The 24,515-nt window shown below is 34.6% G+C and overlaps 1 protein-coding gene across 3 annotated transcripts in view; it reads right to left on the reverse strand.

Annotated features, from left to right (window-relative positions):
- CHM (CHM Rab escort protein) overlaps window positions 1–24,515 on the reverse strand; it is a 184,470-nt gene that overhangs the window by 13,571 nt on the left and 146,384 nt on the right. For all 3 annotated transcript variants that reach the window (XM_019659908.1, XM_019659909.1, XM_019659910.1), the window contains one exon: window positions 2,554–2,652. In XM_019659908.1, coding sequence (XP_019515453.1) covers window positions 2,554–2,652 — 99 coding nt within the window. The remainder of the gene's footprint in view (window positions 1–2,553; window positions 2,653–24,515) is intronic.

Raw genomic sequence — 24,515 nt, forward strand, 5'->3', positions numbered from 1 at the left:
CAATTAATATTAAAAAAATCTCAATTTCCTGAGTAAAATAGGACAGTTCTACCAGTGAGACTAAAAAATACTGCTCTGCTCAATCAGTGCTTGGAAGGATATCCATAGTCTGGAAAAATTAACGCACATATGAATGGTAAGCAACCACCTAATTTTCTCACCTGCAGGATCAGGTTCATTAAGCATAAAACATCTAAAATTTCTTTGCACTAGAAGTAGGGAAGGGTTTAGAGATCTGTGATGTTCTGAAAGGAGCCTGGGAGAAACTATTTTAGTAACATAGCTGAGTAGCATGAGACCAAGAGAATAGGAGACTGTCACAGCCTCCTTCCAATACTCTTGGAAGTATTAGTGTAACTGCTTCTTAAGACACAGCATAGGACAAGAGCTCTGGCTGATACCTTAAATGTGAAAAAGTAAGAAAGAAAGGGAATAGAGGGAATATCTTTACAACCCTACTGGAATTTCTCAGCTGCATTGGCAAGTAAGTAGCGTATTTGAGAAGAGAACATTATCTTTTACAATACATAAATTTCCTTGTCTGATGAATAGGCTGACAATCACAAAGGCTTATAAAGCACAGCACTACACAGAACGTAGAACTCAAATAAAAAGAAAAAAATAAACCCAAATAATGTTATTCCTTTGGCACACAGTTTAAAACAAAATATTTACAATGCTCTAAAGCACAAGGTTTCATATCATTGTCAAGCAAAACAACAATAATAAAAGCCATCAATCTGTAAAAACAGGGTTTTTGCTACAGAGAAGAATGTGCTTTAATGTATTAAAAGTTCATATTGCTCATAAAGTTCCTTCTTCCTCATTTAAGCAGGAAAATGAATTGAGTTCTCTTCTCCAGGTGACTTTGCCTATTTGACCTGCCATGGCCCAGTGCTCACTTTATCTGGTGATTCATTTTCAATAACTCCAACAGTATTTGTTCTGACATTTTAATTAAAATATGACCACTACCTCATCCTGATGATAAAAAGGCCTATGTGTCAGTGAAAACTAGCTTTTCAGTGCCTCGGTGCACCTGAGGACCCTTGTGAGCACATAGTTCTTACTATAGAATTTCACTCAGGTTCTAAACAATACATCATTTCAAAATAGGATCATTTTAACCATTAAGATTAATGTTTAAAAATCTAAAATTGCTAAAGAAAAATCTAAAATGAACATGTAATTTCCGCAACTCAATGATTTAAAAAAAAAACCAACAAAATTTAAATGCATTTCAAACGTGAAGAGTAATGATACAAGATTCAAGTTTAGTGGATTCTTTGAGACTACCACACAATAAAAATAAACAACAAAAATTATTAACAACTTCAGAAATAAAGAAGGAATTCAGAGTTTTTGTAAACAAGGTAATTAAAGCCAAGGATGAAACTATGATTCCACATATGTTTAGGAATATTATCATGTACCATAACTTTGCAATCAAATTTTTAGCAATAATTCAAACATTTATATGAGACTTCCAAATGAAGGAAATGTAAACATGAAATAAATTAAATTCCAAACTAAAGTGAAGTACTTTTTTAGATTGTAGGATTTTATTCAGGTAGCTCAAAAAGAAATTAATTATATTGCTATTAGCTCCAGAGAACAGAGCAGTTTTCTTATGTAAATAAAAATATCCCTCTACACATTATGTCTGCATTAAGAAACCCAATAACACACTTATGAGATGAACTAAAAGTAAATTATAGGTAGGAGTAAATAAATGGTTTTTTGAACATATAAATCATCCAAAGAGAATGAAGATACTTGAATCAATGAGGAAACTGACCATGATTCAAGTGGACATACAAATCCTATAATGCAAATCACCATCACTTCATGTAAATGAAGATCCACCAGGCTATTTTTTTATTGCTTACACACAAAATACACTATAATTTGCTCTATTCAGAATTACAAGAACTAGCTTATGATGTGGGGAGAAAAGTTTAAAAATTTGTGGTTGAAAAGCATTTTTTTTAACAATGAATAAGTAGCATAGTGGCATATGTATCTAAGAGCTAAATATCAGACCACTAGCATGCTATGCATTAAAATAGGAAGGATTCCTACATTTGTCAATTAATATTTTAACGTTCTATCAGTAGAGCCAACTTTTCTATGTAAATGAAGATAACTTTTTCTGATAAAGGAATATATGCTCTCTGTACACCTGTAAAATAAAGAAAATTAAAAAGAAAAAATTTTCTACAGTCCCACCCAAATTGAGAGACTTAATGGTAGTGTTTTTTTCTATGCATGTGAATACACACACATATAAACGTATATTTTTGCACTTAAATATATACATTGTGTACGCTGTATATTTTTCCTTTACCTTTACAGAGTGAATATATTTCCATTTTTAGGGAGAGAGTGTACTCAATCATCCTAATAAAACATGTAAGCATTATTGTCGGATATTTTACATTTCAGTTCAGGTTGGAGAAACCTTCATGAGCTATTTCAGAGGAGTAAAGTAATTACGTTACCTTTCTATCATGAATACTGTTTAGGATTATTGAGCATGATTATTGTTCTTACCTATCTCCATTTCGGTATATGGAGTAAACAATTTCTGCACAACCGGTTCTAAATCTTCTCTTGCTGTTTTAGAAGATGTACATGTCAAATGGACCAAATCTGTTTAAAAAAAATATTTTGAGTTCCTGCTCATCACAAACTTCACTCATATTCAAGGCACTAAGCTGGTACCACGGGGAACAGAGAGCTGAGCAAGTCATGGCTGCTGCCTTCAAGGAGTTTCTAACTTAGTGATAAGGGGACATGTAAAAACCATAGCAATACACGGTATGCGTTAACTGAATAGCTAAAATATATGCTACCATTGGGTTGTCGGAAAAGTCATGACGCATTTTTGCAATGAAAAACATAGAAAAAATAAGTCATGACTTTTCCGACAACCCAATGTTAACTAACAGAGAACACACTGACATCCAAGGAGAAGTAACTGCTGATGGTTCATTCTGTAAAACTAGCAGAGTAGAAAAGCTTAGGAAAGCATTTATTCATAGAAAGAGCTTAAGTTTTCCTTATAACATTCCCAAAGAGGGTGGAAAATCGATTGCTAAGCAAAATAATTGTGCAGAAAAGACCAAAAGTAGAGTATTTGTTCACCTAGAGAACACGCTTCATATTCATCAGACAGAAGAATCCATTTACACAAACTTGACTGAAAAGTTAACAACAAACCATCTATTCATTATAACAGGGGTCGGCAAACTGCAGCTCGCGATCCATATGAGGCTCTTTGGGTACGTTCCGTCTCAAAAGTTTGCCGACCCCTGGAAGAGCGAATCCTGTCCCTGACAATAATTTAAAAATTATTCGAGAGCCATAAATATATTTTTACATGATCACCATTATGTGAATAATATCCTTGAGAAATTTTAGAAATGAAACTATGATAGTTTTATTTTCATTTTCAATTTTACTTCAGAGCCTGTGGCTCGTGAGCTGCAGTTTGCTGACCCCTGGCAGCTCTTCCGTCTCAAAAGTTCGCCAAACCCAGCATTATAAGATTCTCTAAGAAACGTTTTGGGGGAACACTGTTGGCTTAGTTTGAATAATATATGTAATTGAAAGTCCATAAAATGGCACAAGTTAAAATAGTCTGTAATACTTTCAAAAATTTCAAATCACTTCCTTTTGCATTTATAGGTTTATGGGGCTTGGACCTCAGAGAATGTTTGCGTTACACAATATCATGTACCAAAAATAAGCCCTTCACAGAAGTGAAATTCTGTAGCCTAATACATTTAGGCCTACACACAGTGGTAAAGGAAGGATGAAAAGTTCTACATATTGAGGGAAAGGACTAAGGGGACCCCTAAATGGGAGAAATTCTTATGGTCCTGGAAAAGGCTGAGGAAGGATAGAATAATGACAGAAAGAATACATATTAGGAACAGTGTAAGTACAGAGAAATTCCTTCCCCTAAAACACCAGTAGAAAAAGTACACCCACTTCTTTTCTAAAACTTTATTTCAGACTATTCAACTTTTCTAAAAAACCCCAGGAAGATAGTTCAGAATTTATCATGGAAGCCAACATCAGAATAGGAATCTCATTATTAAAATTTATTCCATATTCAACTACTCTAAAATATATCTAAACATAAATTGAGGAACCCTTAATAACCATGTGAGCTAAAATCAAATTTTGCAGTATTTTTTTCCAGGTCCACCAAAGAATGTGACATTCTAAGAAGTTTCCTGCCTTATGTATGGCCTAATAAAAGATCTACCTTATTTAAGCAATGTTTTTACACAAATGTAACAATAATTCCCATTGATTCTGGGATATTGTAGGATATATGGTACTAATTATTTCAAAAGGAATAATAACCTTCACAACAAAATTATTCCTAATTAGCTAAAATTTGTCAAATGCTGTACATTATTGGGAGTTTAATCTCCCCAGATGATTGCCAAATTAAACAGGGTATAGAATTACAAAGGCAGAAATCCTTGATGTAACACTCAAGAGAAAATGTCGTCTCCTCATCCATCCCACAGTCTAGGGAATACCAATGTTCATATCAAAGTTCTCAATTTTCCAGTTCGTCCCTATTCAATTAATGTGTACTAGGGAAAAAGGAGATGAATGTGAATATAAATTCAAAAAAACATACTTTGAAAGTATCTTAATGGTAAATTACTGGCTCTGATAAACAGGATATATAAAAGAAATACACTGGAACAATTATTGAGTTGTTGGAAAAGTCATGACACATTTTTGCCACGAAAAACCTAGAAAAAATATGTCATGACTTTTCCGACAACCCAATATATCCTTATGTTTCCAAACAATATAACAGAGTTCAGTTCAGGGAGCACTGGCAAAAATTTCTAGTAGTGAAATTGAGTTACCATCTTGTACTTAATGAGTTTTATAGCGATTCTTAGAAAGAAAAATTAAAGACATTCATAACCTGAATTCCAATGTCTGTACCTTGATTTCACTTAAATGTGGCATTATTATTAATTGATCTACAAATTTAGGACATAAACAGCTTTGTTTCTCCCTACACATCCTGCTTTTCCTGTTGCCTATGTCACTTCCTTGTATAGGTTACTCTAAATTCACTGCTTCTCTTCAAATCAGAGAGATTATTATGTTATTTTTTTAAATTCATATTATTCTCAAAATTGGTTTATTAATCTTTGTTCCTCTTGTAAGTCTTTTTGTAATGGCACGTCTTAGAGTTGATTTTTCTCTTCTTTGTCTGTTAGATATAATTCTCACTTACAGTGGGTGTTCGATAAATATTTGTGGCTGAAGATAACTTGCTTCCCTGTCATGGGCAGACATTAGGTACCCACAGGCTTAAACGGACATATGGGTGCACATGAATATATGAATGCATACACATGTATGGGGAAAATTTTTTACTAGTTTCTTATATGAAATGTAGGAAATTATCTGATCAACTAGGATAGAGTTAAGGGAGGTATCAATGGGTAATTCTCAAATTATTTAAATCTGCCTGAGAAATGCTCACAGACACTTTTATATCTATAAAACTCTAAAAAGAATTGAAGATTATCTAGAATTGACTGTACAGCTCACCTGCATGTGTCAGACACTCTTCTAAGCATGTTAGAAGCACCATTTTATTTCACCTATGCAACAGCCATTATCCTCATTTTACAGGTAAGAAAACAGAGGAACAGTGGAGTTTAGCAGATTTTTCCCAACGTCATACAATTAGAGAAAGAGCCAGCTGGGACTCAGAGCTAATGATAGAATTCAAGTCCACTTGGTCTGCCTCTAGAATGTCTGCTCTTAGTCACTAAATGATGTTGGATAACTGCAATAATCTCCTGTAAAATTTCAGCCTGTCACTTAAGGCAGTAGTCTTAAAACTAGGGTATGTACAAAAATACAAGAGGACTTGGCACAAGGTATAGTACCTAAGGGAGTCATTGTCCAGATGTCTAACCCAGCCTCCTTCCACTTTATTAAGCAATGCATTTCAGTCAATTTATTTTTTGTTTAATAATCCTTTAGCAAAATTATAATATACTCATTAGGGTTTGATTAATTTTATAAATAGTAATTGTATTAATTGCTCAATCCAGAAGAGGTTTTCAAAAGTACTTAGAAGCTTATTGTCATAAGAAATTAAAAAAACAATTCTATTTCCATTTTTTTTAATGAGTGATAGTGGATATCAAATATCTCTGGTACTTAAATTCAGCTGAATATATTTAAAAGAGTGATACTACAGTTTTACTATTATACATCAATACATCTAACAATACAAGAATGTTAGAAACTACATTCTTGGCAATTATTTGAATCTTATGGGGCAAAATTATATATGTCAACTTATATGTATCCAAGGGGTACATGAGCAAAAAGTTTAAAGACCTAAACGCATTAACGTAATCATAAAACCAGACCTGTAGAACATGTCACATTTCTATTGAAATGTAACTGCATAAAAATGCTTTTTTGCATTCTGTGGCTTTAATTCTTCTCCACAGGATTAACTTGCTCAATAAATGCTAAAAATAACCACAAATTAGATCAGATGGAGCAAGTGCTGTCCTAAAAGTATTACTCAAACAAAAAATTTAAACCCTGACTCTACCATTTATAAACTATGTTCCTTTTATTTCATTTAACAACTGCTCAAAGGCTTAATGGGCTAAAAGATAACAAAATGTGTTCTGTATCACAATTCTTCTGTCGGCAATATGCTTAGATTTGTGTTGACATTAAAGAAACCTTGGTGTAAAATAAGCTTTGATTCACAAAACATAAGGGTAATATTATACTTGACAAAACTCTGGTGAATGGAGCACCAGTCACAATCAGCACTACTGAAACAAGAGCATCTGAAATTCAGAAGTACACATCACTCAACACAAAACTAGAAATCAGAACACACTTTCAGTTCTCTAAAACTGGGTTTGAACACCGATCTCTCATATCATAAGCTCCTGACATCTTACAAGTTTTTTTTTTAACAGATGACAAGTGAGATTTCTACTCCAAATTTGCACAAAAATGAGCACATTTAAAAGTGACAAAAGTGACAAGTCTAATGTACAGTAGCAGAGTGACACAGTAGAAGATGGTTGTGTGGATCTGGTATGACTTTTGCTTTTTGTATCTACTGAACTAAATCAGTTTATCTCTCTGGCTTCAGTAGCCTCATGATTGGACATGAGGGGTAGAATTATTTCATCTACAAGACCTGTTCCTAGTTCTCAAGTTTTATGAATCTAACTCCTTACTCATCAGCCATTATTCTTTCAATGATGACATTAAACCAAAAACTGATGGCATTACAAATGCAAATGTAAAATCTAAGCACATGCTTGCTGAAAAAAGTAGGAAGTCTATTCCTCACACTTCTGTTATTAGCACACACAGCAGCCATTCACTCTATACATGTAGGCATAAACTGTTCCAAATGCATTTAAAGGAACTTTATGTATAGGCTACTCGACAAATGCATTTCATTGTGCAACCTAACTAGGAATATATAATTTATGTACATAGGCTCATAACTTGTCTTTCATATAGGCAGAAAGGCCAAATGTAATTTATGTAATATAGTCCAAGTAAGAATATATGACTGTGTCAATAAGACAGAAAAGGTCAGAAACACATTTTCTTTATGGTACCAAGTGAGGAACTGAGTTTGATGACATATGGGCACACAATTTGGTTTTTGAATCCAACCATGAAAAATTCCACAGTAACTACAGAGTCAGCTTGTACTTTCTCAATAGAATTTAATGAAAAACACCTTTGAATGTCAACCTGAGATCACAAGGAAAAATAACTTTACTTGTAAAATCAAATCCATGCTTCGTGACAATACTAACAAAAAATAATTTACAAAGTCACATTTTTGAAAAACAAATAAAAGAAAAAAGGCATCAAACATTGTTTTAAGTCATTATTTAAACTTAATTTTATGAAAGGTAGATAACATTTTCTTTACAGGGTCATAAAAGAAGAAAAGATTATATAAACCAGTACCTACATAAAATTCTTGATTGCTCATTTTATATATGTATATATTTTCACATTATACACAAATATATAATCATATCACAGACAAATCACATCCTGTAACATCAAATCCCAGAATAAAACAGCTGTTACTGATGGATTATTTAACAACAACAAAAATTTCAAACTGCCTAGAATATGAATAAGTACTGTAAAGAGTGTGAAATTAAATGTGAAATAGAAGGGCTACAGAGATTATGTCTTGCTCATTTACAAATAATTAAAAAAATAATAAATCCCATATTAAGTTCGTTTTGGATACAAGAAAAGATGAGTCGAAAATAAAGATGTAAAGTATGTTCTGAAAAACTGTGTCTGTGAAAAATGACTTGTTCAGCTTTGCAAAACACAATAAATGAATTTCAAATATTTAACAGTCTCAATAACCTGAATCAAATAAGCTGAGGGGAGGGGAACTTAAATTGATTTATAGATTTAAAAATATGTATAACATTACCACTTTTAAAAAGAAAAAAATAACTAGGCTAACCTAGGGTTGCTTAGAAAAGCCCTACATTACTGGATAACAAATGATTTGCTACAGTGTATCAAAATACCAACTTAACCAATATTGACTTCTGTTTATCTTGCAATTACAGTAACATCTCACTTACTCAGAGGTCTTTTACATAAAATCTAGAACCAAGAAGCATGTCTCCCCCCACAAAAAATGTTTTCGGCACCCAAGGTAGATGTTATAATGCCCACAGACTAACACAACCACTAGATCGAACTTGGTTATGTTAATATTACATGCAATTTCAACAAGTTTGGCTATTTTGTTTTCTGGCCCTCTGCAGACTATAAACAGCAAATAACAGGGAAGGGAGGTCAGTGAAAAGTGCTGCCAGAAAGAACATCCTGACAGCTGCATGAAAACAGCTGGAGGAAGACATAAAATGTAGATGCAAAAAATGATAAAAGCATGACAGTGCAGGGTCACTTAGCATAGGAACAAATAGGCTTAAACATGTCAATAGACCTCAAGGACATCACTGGATTACAATGAATATAATAATCTTCATAGTATCCCTAAGTTGTAAGAAAAAAGGTTAAAATATGTTTCACGCATTCAGCAGAGAATGGCAAGGAAATGTGTGAGACATGCTAGAAAAATACTTTAAAAAACTGTAAAAATTTCAATACTAAAAGAATACATCTCAGCTACCTGAAGAATGAATTTGGGGAGACTACAGTCCACTATGGGGTGTTAAATAAATAATGTATTTATTGATCAGGGTATTTCTAACTGGTTTACAAACCTTTCCTATCCTCAACTGCACTGTAATGGAAACTCATTTAACAAATCACCTACAATATTTTTATTTTGAACAAAATGTCTTTCTGGTTTCCTTAGAAGGCATTTATGCTAGGCATTTCTGGTCTGTATGCAGATCAGAAGTCTGCTTTTGGAGCAGATTATTCTGAAATAAATGAAGGACAATCATTGGCTTTGCTCACCAAGACATGTCTCTAAGGGTATCCACCAGTTTTGGAACACACTTCCATGGCTCCTAGTTTTCTTTATCTCTGGTGATTGATTTTAAAGTAAAAACTAATATTTATTGAACACTTAGAAGTGCCATACACTGTTCACATTAGTTTGATCCCGATAATAATCTTGAGGTGGGTACCATCAGTACCCCCATTTTATAGATAGGGAAGTTGAGGCACAGAGATTAAGTAACTTACCTACGATCAATCAACTAGTATGTAAAAGGGCTGGGATTTGAACCCAGGCTATGCTCAACCACCAAACAACTGTGTGTCCTTAGAATGCATCTTGTGAACTATTGGGTTGTTGGAAAAGTCATGACATATTTTTGCAATGAAAAACAGAGAAAAATACGTCATGACTTTTCCGACAACCCAATATTTAGTTGCCTCGCAAGTACCTTTCCAATATACCATACCCATAGCATATGATGGTAAACTTCAGTTGCTTCTGGCTTCACAAATTCTAAAGCAAGTCAAATCTAAGGCAATGTGACATTCATGAAAAGTCATTAAACAAACTAAAAAGAGAAAGTGAACTTAAGGTATTTTAATGCCTTCAGCATTCTTGGCCACATACTTAAGACTACAATGAAGCATTTGCATAGCATAGGGTGAAAACTATAAAGTCTAAAATGTGTAATTTGTAAAAAGAAAAATTAAAACTGTTGAAAAACTTAAAATATTAAATTATATATTGTCTTATTACATGATCCATAAATAGTAATATAAGATTTTCTTTAACAAATACTACAAGATAAATTTTATGTATTAGACTTCACTGAATCCAACACAGTAATTGAATAATATTTAATATAAAATACTATAGCATTGGTCAGCCCTGAATTACACTGTAAAACATCACAAATTTCTACCCTGTACTTAATGGGAAGAGCTGGTGCTGATTCAAGAATGGGAGAATTTGAGCAGTACATACAGAACAGAGATGAAGATAAACAAGTATCAGAATTAGTCAACAAGTAAGCACTTACTGTGTGCTCAGAAAAAAAATTTTAAAAACTTCATTAGATAAGAGCAGAGGACCTATAGCAAATTTAAATTCCTCATCTTCTCATATTTAAGTGGGATAAAAATCTTTAAAATCAGTAACATGTATAGTGTGGGAGTTGTAATAGATATGTATGATATTAGGGGTGGGGGGGCAGTGGATGTCACTTTTCGAGGGGTGAAAAGTATAACTATTGCACTGTTTTGTACATCTGAAACTAATAATAAGAAAGTAATATCTTTAAAAGGAAAATATTTATATATACAATAGATTGCTATGGCTAATGAAGAGTGGACTTTACTAGATTTAGACATTAATAAAACCCAGTACGTAAAAGTAAAAAATACTTCAATTTTTACAAAAGAATTCCCATCTTGGGCCAGCCGAGTGGCTCATTGGTTAAGAGTTGGCTTACAAGTGTGAGCTCTGAGCAGCAGGGCCGCCAGTTCGGATCCCAAATGGGCCGGTGATGCTGCGCCCTCTACAGCTAAGTTGGTGAACAACAGCTCGACCTGGAGCTGGGCTGCAGTGAGTTGCCGGCGATGGCGTAGGCTGCAGCAGGGCTGCAGTGGGCTGCCATGAGCTACCGTGAGTAGCCAGCAGCCAGCATGAGCTGCCAATGACCGGCCACCAATCTGCCTCAGCCGGGAAGAGTGCAATGATCACAATGCCAACATGGGCCAGTGAAGCGACGTCCTCTACAACTAGACTGAAGAACAAAAGGACAGCAACTTGTGTGTTCCCCTTCCCCAACGCTGTTCCCTCCCCCAATTCCCCAATAAAATCTTTAAAAAGGAAAAAAAAAGAATTCCCATCTTTTTTCTAAAAGCCATAATTTGTAATATGTCTAAAAAACAAGCTAATTTGTTCATGAATAATATATCTTTAATGCATTTCTTTGTCAAACAAGTGAACTATAAATCACCAAGCTTCACATCATTTATTCTCTATAAATTTCATTTTATTATCATAAAGTTTCATTGGTATATATTTTTATTATGTTTGATTTATTCGGGTATAACTGCATTAGTTACAGTGGTTGCCAACATTTATCTTCAAGTGAATCTTCCAAGAGGAAGAACAATGAGTTCATATTTTCATTATTACAGCCTCAATTTTTAGGGTAAGTGAAGGAATTTGGTTTCATTCAACTGGCAACACTGATTAGATGCTTGTCATTTATATAATGAGACCAAACTCTAGATGTATTTGTCTACTGAAGTAATTGTTTTAAGAGAAAATAAGTCACAATAAAACCTACTTAATTATTAAAAATATCAAATTTATACACTATTTAGAATTTATTCTTCCTAGTAAGTATAATATTTTGGTTTTTGATTACTACAAACAATGAGCACATGGACTATTAACAGTTAAAAACACTGTAATTAGTATAAATATAAATCTACCACATAGCTAATCTAGATAGATAAAAACAAGAACATTCAGATAGAATAGTAAAAAGTCTTCTCTTCAAGAATCCTAATTGAGACAAATTCTTCTGGAGGTTTGTTTTTTTTTTCAAATATGAGTAATGTCTGTTAAATTCTATGCACCCCTCCCTCAAAAGGTGAGTTCTTACACCATGAATACTCAGTATTTTCAGTTGTCAGTGCTTGACCTAAGAAATAGTGAAGTTTTTCTGTTAAGAAATAATTATGTAAATTTAAAAAATCTGTTGTACTGTGTTCAGGATACATTTGACTCAAAAGGTTCAGGAAAAAATACAAAACTCTTAAAACAGATTGTATAACACTGTAAGCTAAGAAATTTGCCTGTAACCAGGGAGTTTCAAAGAGGAAAATAAATGACCAGAGCACAGGTTTAGATACATAAAATAAACACAAGACATATTCTCTTTTTTCCCCTCCTTTTTTTCTGACTTGAAAAAGAAAAAAATCAAGAGAAAGGGAAGGGTGGTTTAAAGCCTTCTGTGGTATTATCAGACTGGTTCTACTTCAGAAAACAGACAAGCTAATTACCAAGAGCTGAACAACATATGACTAGTTGTGACATCAATGACTCTCAATTAGGGCAGCGGCAGGAAAATATACCATTAAAGATTTTTAATGTCCAAATTACAAATTACTCCTGTAAGTCTGTGAATAGGCACAAAGCATAAGAAAAGGAGGTAAAAAAGACGCTAAACTTTAATTAAGTAATAAAAGTGAATGATAAAAATGTCAGTTTCTATCTCAGTGTATTTAAATTTTGTTATATATTATATCAAAAATTAGATCTATTATAAGTACTAACCAGGAGTTTTAAATAATGCATGTTATTATAGAAGAAAGCATACAAGACTTAAAAGTGAACATGAAATTCTCTTTTTCTCTGGAACAAGGCAAAGTATAAATAATACATTCAAACTTATCTCCTTCAGTCAACACTCTTGGTGTAAGCCATACTATTGAGACTAAAAAACCAAAGCCAGTTGATTTGTATATACTGAGGGTTTTGCATTTATACATTGATTAAGCTATAGTAAAGACCAAAGAGGTAATTTTATCATGGAAAAACAAAGTGCGAAAGCTAGAGATGGAGAGGGCTTTAGAAGAAAAAAAATCTTAGCTATTTTGCCTAAAATAATGTCCCATACATTATCAAACATGTATCCAGGACAGGTGGCTTTTTCACATCCATGCAAAATCTGAACCACTGAGGGTTTTCAATTTGTATGGAATCATTACAAATTCTTTAGACTAACCCCTCAATTTCTTTTAACTGAACTATAACTGACATACAATATTATATTGTATACATCATGGTGCATTGTATGCATCATTTTCAGGTATTTGTCATGATTCAACATTTGTATACACTGTGCAATTATCACCACAATAAGTCCAGTTACCCTCTGTCACCATACAAAGTTACTACATTATTGACTATAGTCACCATGCTGTAAATTATATCCTTATGACTTATTTTAAAACTAGAAGTTTGTTCCTCTTGATTCCCTTCACCTGTTTCACCCACTCCCCAATACACCTCCTCTCTGGCAACCACCAATCTGTTCTCTATGCATTGGTTTTGTTTGGTTTTGCTTGTTTGCTTGTTTTGTTTTTTAGATTCCACATGTAAGTGAAATCAGATGGTATGTCTTTCTCTGTCTCGCTTATTTCACTTAGCATAACACCCTCAAGGTCCATTCATATTGTTGCAAATGACAAGATTTCATTCTTTTTTAGGCTGAGCAGTACTCTATTGCATGTATACATGTACATACAATTTCCTTTATCCATTCACCCATCGGTGGACACCTACGTTATTTCCATACCTTAGCTATTGTAAATAAGGCTGCAATGAACATAAGGGTGCATATCTTTTCAAATTAGTGTTTTTGTTTTCTTCAGATAAATACCCGGAAGTGAAATTGCTGAATCGGATCATAAGGTTGTTCTACTTTTAATTTTTTGAGGAACCTCCATACTGTTTTCCATAGTGGCTGCATCAATTTACATTCCCACCAACAGTGCACGAGGGTTGCCTTTTCTCCACATCCTTGGCAATACTTGTTATTACTTATCATTTTGACAATAGCCATTCTGATAGGTGTAAAGTGACATGTCATTAGGTTTTGATTTGCTGTTCCCTAATGTTTAGTGACGTTGCATTATCCATATGCCTGTTGGCTATCTGTATGTCTTCCTTGGAGAAATGTTTATTCAGATCCTCTGCCCATTTTTTAATGATTGCTTATTAATATTTTGCTGTTGATTTGTATGAGTTCCTTATATTATTTTGGCTTTTAACCCCTTATCAAATCTATTCAATAGGTTGCCTTTTCATTTTGAAGTTGGTTTCTTTCACTGTACGCAAGCTTTTTAATTTTACATAGTGCCATTTATTTATTTTTCTTTTGTTGACCTTGCCTTTGGGGTGATAACCTCCCCCGCCAAAAAAACCAAAACAAAACTGGTAAGACCGACCTCAAGAAGCTTACCACCTGTTTTCATCTAGCCATTTTTTGGTTTAAGGTCTTACAGTCAAGTCTTCAAACCATTTTGAGTTAATTTTGTGTATGGTATAAGATAGTGGTCCAGTTTCATTCTTCTGTATGTGGCAGTCCATTTATTGAAAAGAATGCCACTTCTTCTATATCTTGGTTATTGTAAATAATACTGCAATGAACATAGGGGTGCAAATATCTCTTCGAATTAGAGTTTTGGATTTCTTCGGATAAATACCGGGAAGTGGAATTGATAGGTCACTGATAACTCTATGTTTAATTTTTTGAGGAACCTCGATACTGTTTACCACAGTGGCTACACCGATTTGAAATCCCAGCAACAGTCCACAAGGGTTCCCTTTTCTCCACATCCTTGCCAACACTTTTTGTTTGTTGATTTATTGATGATAGCCATTCTGATGGTTGCCAGATGTGAGGGGTGTTAGAGAGCTGGGTGAAAAGGGGGAAGGAATTAATACGTATAATTTGATAGTTATAAAATAGTCATAGGGATTTAAAGTACAGCACAGGGAATATAGTCAATAATATTATATATTATATAATATATAATATTATAATAATATATAATATTATATATGATATATAGTTATATATCAATAACTATGTATAATGCCAGATGGGTACTAATCAGGGCGATCACTGCATAAATTATATAAAGGTGTAACCATTATGCTGTATACCTTAAACTGAATGTCAACTGCAATTGAAAAATTAAAAAAAATAAAAATTAAAAGCGTAAAGAATGTCCTATCCCCATTGTATATTCTTGCCTCCTTTGTCGTAAATTGACCATATATGTGTGTGTTGATTCCTTATATCTGAAGTGAGTCTCTTATAAGCATCATGTAGATGGCTATCTTTTTATATCTATTTAACCACTGTCTTTGGATGGGTGAATTGAGTCCATTTACATTTAAAGTAATTACTGATAGGCATGCACTGATTGACATTTTGTTAATTGCTTTCTGGCTGTTTTACAGTTCCTTTCTTTTTCTCTTGCTTTTTTTCCCTTTTGGTTTACTGACTTTCAGTGTTATGCTTAGGTTCCTTTCTTATTATATTTTGTGTATCCGTAGGTTTTTGTTTTGTGGTTACCACGAGGCTCACATGTAACTCTGTCTCTCTCTCTCCATATATATATATATATATATATATATATATATATATATATATATATATATATATATATATATTAGGTTGTCGGAAAAGTCATGGCGTATTTTTTCTGTGTTTCTCGTTGTAGAGATGCGTCATAACTTTTCCGACAACCCAACCCAATATATATCGTGTGACAAATAAGCTTGCGAACTTGCCACCATGTGCTTACATTGGCAGCACTGTACAAACAGCTCGGTCAGGTTTCATAACCTTGGTGTATCAGTGCCTCATAGCTGTGTTCAAGTCCACGTGTGGTGGTGTCTTGCTAAGTAGTGTTCACTATTGTTGTTGTGTGATTTTGTGTGCAGTTGTGAGAATGTCTGAGCTTGAATTAGAGCAACAAACAAACATTAAATTTCTAGTTAAACTTGGCAAGAGTGGAAGTGAAATCAGGGACATGTTAGTCCAAGTTTATGGAGATAATGCCCTGAAGAAAATGGCAGTGTATAAATGGACTGAACATTTTTCTGAGGAGAGAATGCGTCATTGATGAAGAGAGAGCAGGGCGGCCAGTAACGGGCAGAACTGATGAAAACACTGCAAAACTTCATCAAATTGTGTGTCAAAATCGTCGGCTGACAGTAAGAAGCATAGAAGATCAAGTAAACATCGATTGAGAAACAGTTAGGAAAATCTTAACTGAAAATCTTGGCATGAGGAAGGTGTGTGCAAAAATGGTCCCAAAGGAGCTCTTGCATCACGACAATGCACCAGCTAACATGACACTGTGAGGGAGTTTTTAGTCAGTAAACAAATAACTGTATTGGAACACCTTCCCTACTCACCTGATCTGGCCCCCAATGATTCTTCTCTTTACTCAAAGATAAAGGAAATATTGAGAGGAAGACATTTTGATGATTTTCAGGACATCAAAGGTAATACGATGACAGCTCTGATGGCCTTTCAAGAAAAAGAATTCCAAAATTGCTTTGAAGGGTGGACTAGACGCTGGTGCCTGTGCATAGCTCCCAAAGGGGAGTACTTTGAAGGTGACCATAGTGATATTAACCAATGAGGTATGTAGCCCTTTTTCTAGGATGAGTTCGTGAACTTAATTGTCAATCATGTATGTGCACGTGTGCGTCTCTCTGTGTGATATCTATATCTGTATATCTATATCTATCTATATCTATCTATCTATATACATACCAGGGGTGCCAAAAACTGTATACAAGTGGACACTTTGGTCAACATTGCTCAAGCAGTAGTTCGCCATAATCAGAAGTGTCTAGACGCTGATGGTAACCACTTTGAGCACCTCTTGTAATTGCAGAAATCAAACGTGACTTGTATTCATCTTTTGTTATCAGTATGTATTATTACAATTTTAATAATTTTTTCCTCTTAAAATGTGCATACCTTTTTTTTTGGCATCCTCTGTATATATAACTCTATTTTAACTTCCACACAACATGTTGTATTTTGATATCACATTTTATATCTTTTCATTTTGTGTATCCCTTAAGTAGTTGTTTTTACTACTTTTGTCTTTTAAGCTTCATAGTAGCTTTATGTGTAATTAATTCACTACCTTTACTATATATTTACCAAGTGAGGTGCTTACTTTCAAGTGTTTTCTTGTCGCTAATTAGTACCCTTTATTTTCAGCTTAAAGAAGTTCCTTTAACATTTCTTGTAAGGCCAGTTTAATGGTTATGGACTTATTGAGCTTTTGCTTGCCTGAAAAACTCTTTTTTGCTGTAATAGTGAATAATAACCTTGCCAGATACAGTGTTCTTGGTTGGAAGTTTTTATCCTATTAGCATTATAAATATATCATGTAACCGTTTCTGGCTTGAAAAGTTTCTGTTGACAAATCTGCTCAGTGTCATGGGGGTTCCCTTGTAACAAGATGTTTTTCTCTTGCTGCTTTTAAAATTCTCTTCTTATATTTAAATTTTGGCATTTTAATTATAATGCATCTTGGTATGGGTCTCTTCAGGTTCATTTTGTTTGAAACTATCTGGGCTTCCTGGATGTCTGTTTCCTTCCACTGTTTAGGGGAGTTTTTGGCCAGTTTGTTCAAGCATATTTTCTGCCCCTTTCTCTATCTCTTTTACTTCTGGAAGCCCTGTAATGCAAATGTTATTCTATTTTATGTTGTTCCATAGGCCCCTTAAGCTATCTTGAATTTTTTAAATTCTTTTTTTTTTCCTTTCTAGCTTCTCTGCTTGGGTTAGTTCCAGTGCCCTGTCTTACAGAAAACTGATTCCTCTGCTTCCAGTGTGCTCTTGAACCCCTCTAGAGTGTTTTTTTTTGTTTTAGTTCTATTATTTTTTAGCTCTGTTACCTCAGTTTGGCACTTTCTTATATTTTCTATCTCTTCTTGAATTTCTCACTGTGTTCATCCATTCTTCTCTGGAGTTCAGTGAACATCTTTATGACTATTACTGTGAACTCTTTATCAGGTACATTAGTCCTGTCTGATTCATTAAGGTTCTATTTTTTATGGGATTTTATCTTGTGCTTTTATTTGGAACATATTTTGTATCTCTTCAATTTGCTTGGATCTCTGTGTTTGTTTCTATGTATTTATCTTCAATTGTTTCAGACACATGGGGCCTAGAAGAACAATTTCCGTAGCTGCCAGAGCCAGGTGTTTAAGGGGAAATCTCTGTGTGGGATGCATGCACGGGTTGGGGTGTTTTCTCACCCAGCCAGCTGTGTTGGGAACATGGCAGTGGGATGGGGAGGGGCAGGGTGCTCACCCAACTGGCCCTGTTGGGGCTGTGCTGGACGCACATATCCCTCCCCATTTCTAATGAAGAAGCCAAGATGCAAGAAATTAGTAAACTTGTCCAAGGTCATATAACTAATTGGAAGTAATTCTGTAGACTCTTGGGAAAATATTCTTTCCACTACACCAGTATTCTCCTTACATTTCCTATAAAGCCACGCTGGAAATTGATTCATACAACATGAGGCACACAAACTAAAACATAACTTGTTAAAAAATTTTTCTTTTCAATTTCATGACATATTAAGATAGAACGTTTTAAAATTCTTTGTTTTTCATTTGCTAGTGGGTAAAAAGTTTCCAAAAAACTTTAGTTTTTAACTTTATAGTTAGAAAATATCACTTTAGAAACAAGACTGTGCATGTAGGTGTTTTGTTTTTGTTTTTTCATTTACTCAACAGTGCTATGCCTAATGTACATAATTAAGTTTAGGGATAGAAATGGTATGCCATGGTTCTGTTTCTCACACTGGACAGGGAATGTAAGACTAATTATGCTATAAGTGCTCTGGGAAGCAGTATGGCATAATGGTTCAAGTATGGGCTCTAGAGTCAGGCTGCCTGTGCTCAAATTCTGCTTCTCCCTCCTACTAGTGCTGTGACCTTGTGTAAATAATTTACCTTTTATGTGTTCAGTTTCCTCATCTGAATAATAGAGAAGACAATGTGACCTATCTCACAGAATTGTTGGAGGGATAAATTACATTAACCCATGTAAAGTTTTTAGAACAGTGCTTGCTTATAGTAAGTGTTTAATAAATGTTAGTTATCATTACTATTGAAATGGAATAAATGTAAACCAAGAGGAAGTTCAAGGTTCTACTTAAATATAGGAGCAAAAGCCTAAGTGGATGAATGAGGCCAGGAAAGGGTTGGGGAAAAGAGCAATATTTGAACTAGGATTCAAAGGACGAAGAGGCATATAACTGGCTTGCAAGTCCACCTTAGGTCAAGGGAACAGTATATACTAGGGCAAGAGGGTGAGAGAAAACATAGTGATATTCAAAAATAATATTTTGCTCTATGTGGTGTCAATAACCCAGTATATTAGCAATGGCATTCTTAATATTAATAGTAGCTGCCATTTATTATATGCTTACTCTTTGCCAGGCACTGTAAGTAAATGCTTTATAAACATTGAATCTTTACAATAGCCCTAATTCACTTATATCCACTTAGTAGGAGCTCAATAACTATTTGTTGAATGACCATCAACACACAATGCAGGAAAATTGTTTTATCTATTGTATAATAGGAAAAAGCCCATTATTTTATGGTTGGCACAGTGTTTATGATTTATGGACAGAAAGAAAAGTATATGAGGGCAGCATTATTTTTTTAATTTTCAGCATCAGCAAAGTAGTAGGCTGCGTCATGGGCCCTGAATGAAAAAAAATTGTTTAAACCCCTGCTCTGCCACTTACTGAAGTGTGTGATCTTAGGTAATGTAATTAAACTCCCTATGCCTTACTTTTGTAATGTATAAAATGGTGCTAATGGTACCTACTTCATAGGAATATTTTAAGAATTGTATGAAATAATTAATGGGGAGTACTTAGCCCTTTACTGACTCCCAACAAATCCCTGACGATAGGTATTATTATTACTGGTGGTGGTGGTGGTAGTAGTTGTAGCAGTTGTAATAGTAGTAGTAGTACTATAGTAGTAGCAGCAGCAGCACTATAGTAGTAGTAGTACAGTAGTGGTATAGTAGTAGTAGTACTATATTTTAAAGATAAAGATCACCTTGGGCAAATAATCTCGCCATCTCTCTGGTTCTTCTAGGCAGGCCTGAAGAAGACCTATATAGTACTCTAGGTTACTCTTACCCACCAGACTGACAATCCCTGTGTGAAACGCAGGAGTGAGTAGACAAAAGTTTGCCTCACCACAAACTGCTTAAACAGATCTGTCAAGAAATACACTTCATCAAAAGGTGGGGATCTCCTATATTTGGAAAATGTGGAGGTGCTCTCCTGCTATTTCTTACCATACAACATTGTATTCTGTAGTATTTAATAATACGAGGGAGCGCTGGCCAAGTGGCTCAGTTGGTTAAGAGCTCACTCAAGTGTGTGAGCTCTGAGCAACAGTGGTTTGATTCCCAGCCCGAGCTGAGCTGCTGCTGCGCTGCCAACAGGTGGCAGGATGGCTCAGCTAAAAAAATAAAAATAAATAAATAATAATACAAGGGAAGTTCTTTGACCTTGTTAGTGGTTGTTATATAAATAAATATAACTCTATTATATGAGAAAGATACTAAGACACATACATGTAAAATGTATTTTAGTCTTTCCCCCAAATAATATATTGAAAATTAAACAATGTTGAAACTCTAAGGAAATGTCCAGGGGATGTTTAAAATAGCTATGACTTAGCTTATAAAAGAAACTGTGAAGGTCACAATACCACTTCATGTTACATATGACTATAGAACACAACAGGCATACTTTGTCCTCCTCAATCAGTTGGAAGGCTTTTCTGAATGAGCTGACCTGAAGAAGAGGCTTGGGGAATGGGAGAAGATATACACACATAAATAAATGAATTAAGCAGGGACAGAATTCAGATGGCAGAGAAGGAAGGAGCCATGTGGGAAAGAGCTAACTTAGGATGGGTCACTGATTAGTGTGTTATAGGTTAACTTGGAAAAGTGGTTTAAAACTTTAGGAACTATTTATCAAAGTAGGAAGATTTGACAATAATGAAGACTACAGAAAAATGCTCAAATTTAATGAATACTTGAAACATTTTTATATCGTAGTAGTCTGAAAATAAACACCCAAGACTGTGGATTCAATTGTACATAATCAAAATTATAACAAACATCTGGAATAGTATGTCAAATTTTCATCACAGTATCATACATGTCTGTAATGTGGCCCTTTACCTTTGTGGCATATCTAGTTAAGTATGTTTTTTCATTCATATTGCAGAGAAATCAGAAAAATCAAGATAAACAAATAGAAAAACCTGAAAGCCAGTTACCTGAATTTCCATCATTTAGGCATAACCACAGGTGTGACTGTTTTAGTATATACTCTTAAAATTTGTTTTCTATAAATGCATTGATGTACCTATGAATTAACATATTTGTGTGTGCATATGTATATATAAACCCACACAAATATATCATCCCTCACAACATAAAATTAGTTCAAATATTTTATTCCATTACAGAAAACTTCTAAGCAAACCTTATATTATCATTATAATTAATATGAAACTATGAAGTTTCTTATATACTACTTTTAAGGGAAGGATGATGTCCCTTTTTTTTTCTTGAAGCATTCCTAGATCATTTTAGACCACAATGACCTCTCCTCCATTTAACACTCATTGCTTGTATCCTAGTTTATGCTACCTTACTTTGCTGCTGACTTATTTTTTTTAGTTTATTTACGTTGTTGTTTTTCTCTTCCCCAATAATTTAAAGCTTCCTGAGACCAGGAATTATTTCTTTTATCACTTTTTGTCTTACTCCTAAGACCTAAGACAATGCCCTCCACTTACCCTATGCTTTAAATAAAATGCTTAATGAACCCAGAAACATACTTGTAACACATTGAGACTAAGTGTGTAGAGGTCATTAATGTTTATATTGCCCTTATAAGTTGATAAGAACAAGCACTGCAATAGATAAATAAAATGTATAAGGAATTCACAAAAGTATAAATATCCAATAAACATTACAAAAAGACGTTCAACTTATTAAAGTTACTAAATACAAATTTAAACAAAATATCATCTTTCAACTTTCAAATTGCCAAAGGAGTGTTGATAAGATAATACCCAGTGCTCTTGAGGGTTTAGAGAAAGACATTCTTGTTTAAAAACTATCACTGGGTATATAAGTTGATACAACTTTAGGAGGGGAGCATTTAACATTATATATCAAAAGTCCTAAAACTCTAGACATATAAGGACTTCCACAAAAATGGAGTAAACGTACCTTTCCCTATTCCTCCTGCAAAGTACAGCTAAAAATTTTGATCATATAAAATCTCTGTGAGGTAGAAGAAATCAGACCGCATAGGGACCTTGGGACAAAAAGAACAGTTTCCTGGGTTTTCCTTTTGCCTCATATATCCCAGACTGGTTACCAGAAAAACTGCAAAGGTAGAAACCTCAATGGACTCAGACAAAAACAAACAAACAAACAAACAAACAAACAAAAACCACCACTGAAATCCTGCTCTCTCTAGTCAAAGGACCGGGAAAGGAGTAACCTAGCAAGACAGAAAACATGAACAATTGCTCTACTCCAGTCAAACACCACAGGAAAAACCGAGGTCCTACCTCTATATCCACCATTACTGGCTGAATGGGGAGCCGAGACTTCCACCCCTCACCAGACTGTAATGAGGTGCCACAACCTCCCTGGTGGGGTGGTGTCAGAGAAGGCCAATTAGGGGGCCAGGACTTTCATCCCCACCAGAAATAGCTGTCCATGGAGAGATAGTGGCAGAATCCTGGATTTCCACCCCTACACAGCAGTAATGAGGAAGTGCTCCTCCACCCCAATGAGGCAGTGTCAGAGGGGGTCTGAGAGTCAGGTCTCTTACTACTGCTTGAGTAATGAGGCCACACCCCTCTCCCCATGGTGTCAGTGAAGGCCACCTGGGGAGCAGTAACAAGGCACTCCTGCTCCTCCTAGCCAGGGTGGACTCGACGGAGGCCTAAGTGGAGAACCTTCACTACAATCACTAAGCAGTAATGAGGAAGTTTTCCAACTTCCAAGTGCCAGCAGAAGTCAAGTGAAGAACCAGGACTTTCACCACCACCTGGCAGTAACAAGATGGCACCCCTTTTCCCCATGAGAGCAGTGTCAGAAAAGGCCTGCTAAAACAGAATAAGATCTAAGCCCCATTATATAATAACAAAAATGCCTGAGTGTCAATCCAAAATTGCTCATTACACCAAGAACCAGGAAATCCTCAACTTGAACGAGGAAAGACAATTAATAGATGTCACATGACACAGCTATCAGAGTTATCTGAAGATTTAACAGAACACAGCCACCATAAAAATGCATCAATGCAATTACAAACATACTGGAAACAAATGAAACAATAGATAGTCTTAGCAAAGAAAGAGAAAGCCTCAGCAAATAAATCAAAGATTTAAAGGAGAACCAAATGGAAAATTTTAAAGTGAAAAATAAAATAACTAAAATTAAAAAAACAACAACAAACTCAATCTATGGGTTCAACAGTAGAATGAAATGGACACAGGACACATCAGTGAACTTGAAAGTAGAATCACAGAAATGACAATATGAAAAAGAGAAAATAGACTGTATAAAAATGAATAGAAGGGCCGGCTGAGTGGCTCAGTTGGTTAAGAGCTCGCTCAAGGGTTTGAGCTCTGAGCAGCAGCAGTTTGATTCCTGGCCCGAGCTGAGCAGTTGCTGAGCTGCCAACAGGTGACAGGATGGCTCAGCTAAAAAAAAAAAAAATAGAAACACATGTAGTTTGCTCTCTTCTTGGTGCTCTTTGTACTATCTTATTATTGTTACCACTTCAGTAATATTCCTTTGTATAATCCATTGTGCTTAGCATGGCAGACTGCTCTTTAATAGGTACAATAAATATTTTTAATAAAAAAATGCAAAGAACCTCAGAGACATGTGGAAGTATAGTGAAAGATCTAACAGCTGTGTCATAGGAGTCGCAGAAGAAGAGGAGGGAGAGGGAAAGGCAGAAAAATATTAAAAAAAAAAAAGGATGAAAATTTCCCAAATTTGGCAAAAGACATAAATCCACAGATTCAAACTGCATGCATCCCCAGTAAGATAAATCCAAAGAAATGCACGCCAAGACATCATAATCCAAGTTCTAAAAATTAAAGACTAAGAAAAAAAACTCTTGAAAGCAGTCTGAGAGAAAAAAAAATTACCTGTAGGGCAAAACAATTCAAATAACAGGATTTTTCTCAGTAGAAACCCTGAAGGCCAGAAGGAACTATAGCTTATCATGGAATACCACTCAGCAACAAACAGGAACGAACTATAGATACATGCAACAAGTTGGATAAACCTTAAAGAAATTACACTGATTGAAAAAGTCAATCTTATAAAA

Source organism: Hipposideros armiger, unplaced genomic scaffold (assembly GCF_001890085.2).
Source record: "Hipposideros armiger isolate ML-2016 unplaced genomic scaffold, ASM189008v1 scaffold_306, whole genome shotgun sequence".
Taxonomy (NCBI): domain Eukaryota; kingdom Metazoa; phylum Chordata; class Mammalia; order Chiroptera; family Hipposideridae; genus Hipposideros; species Hipposideros armiger.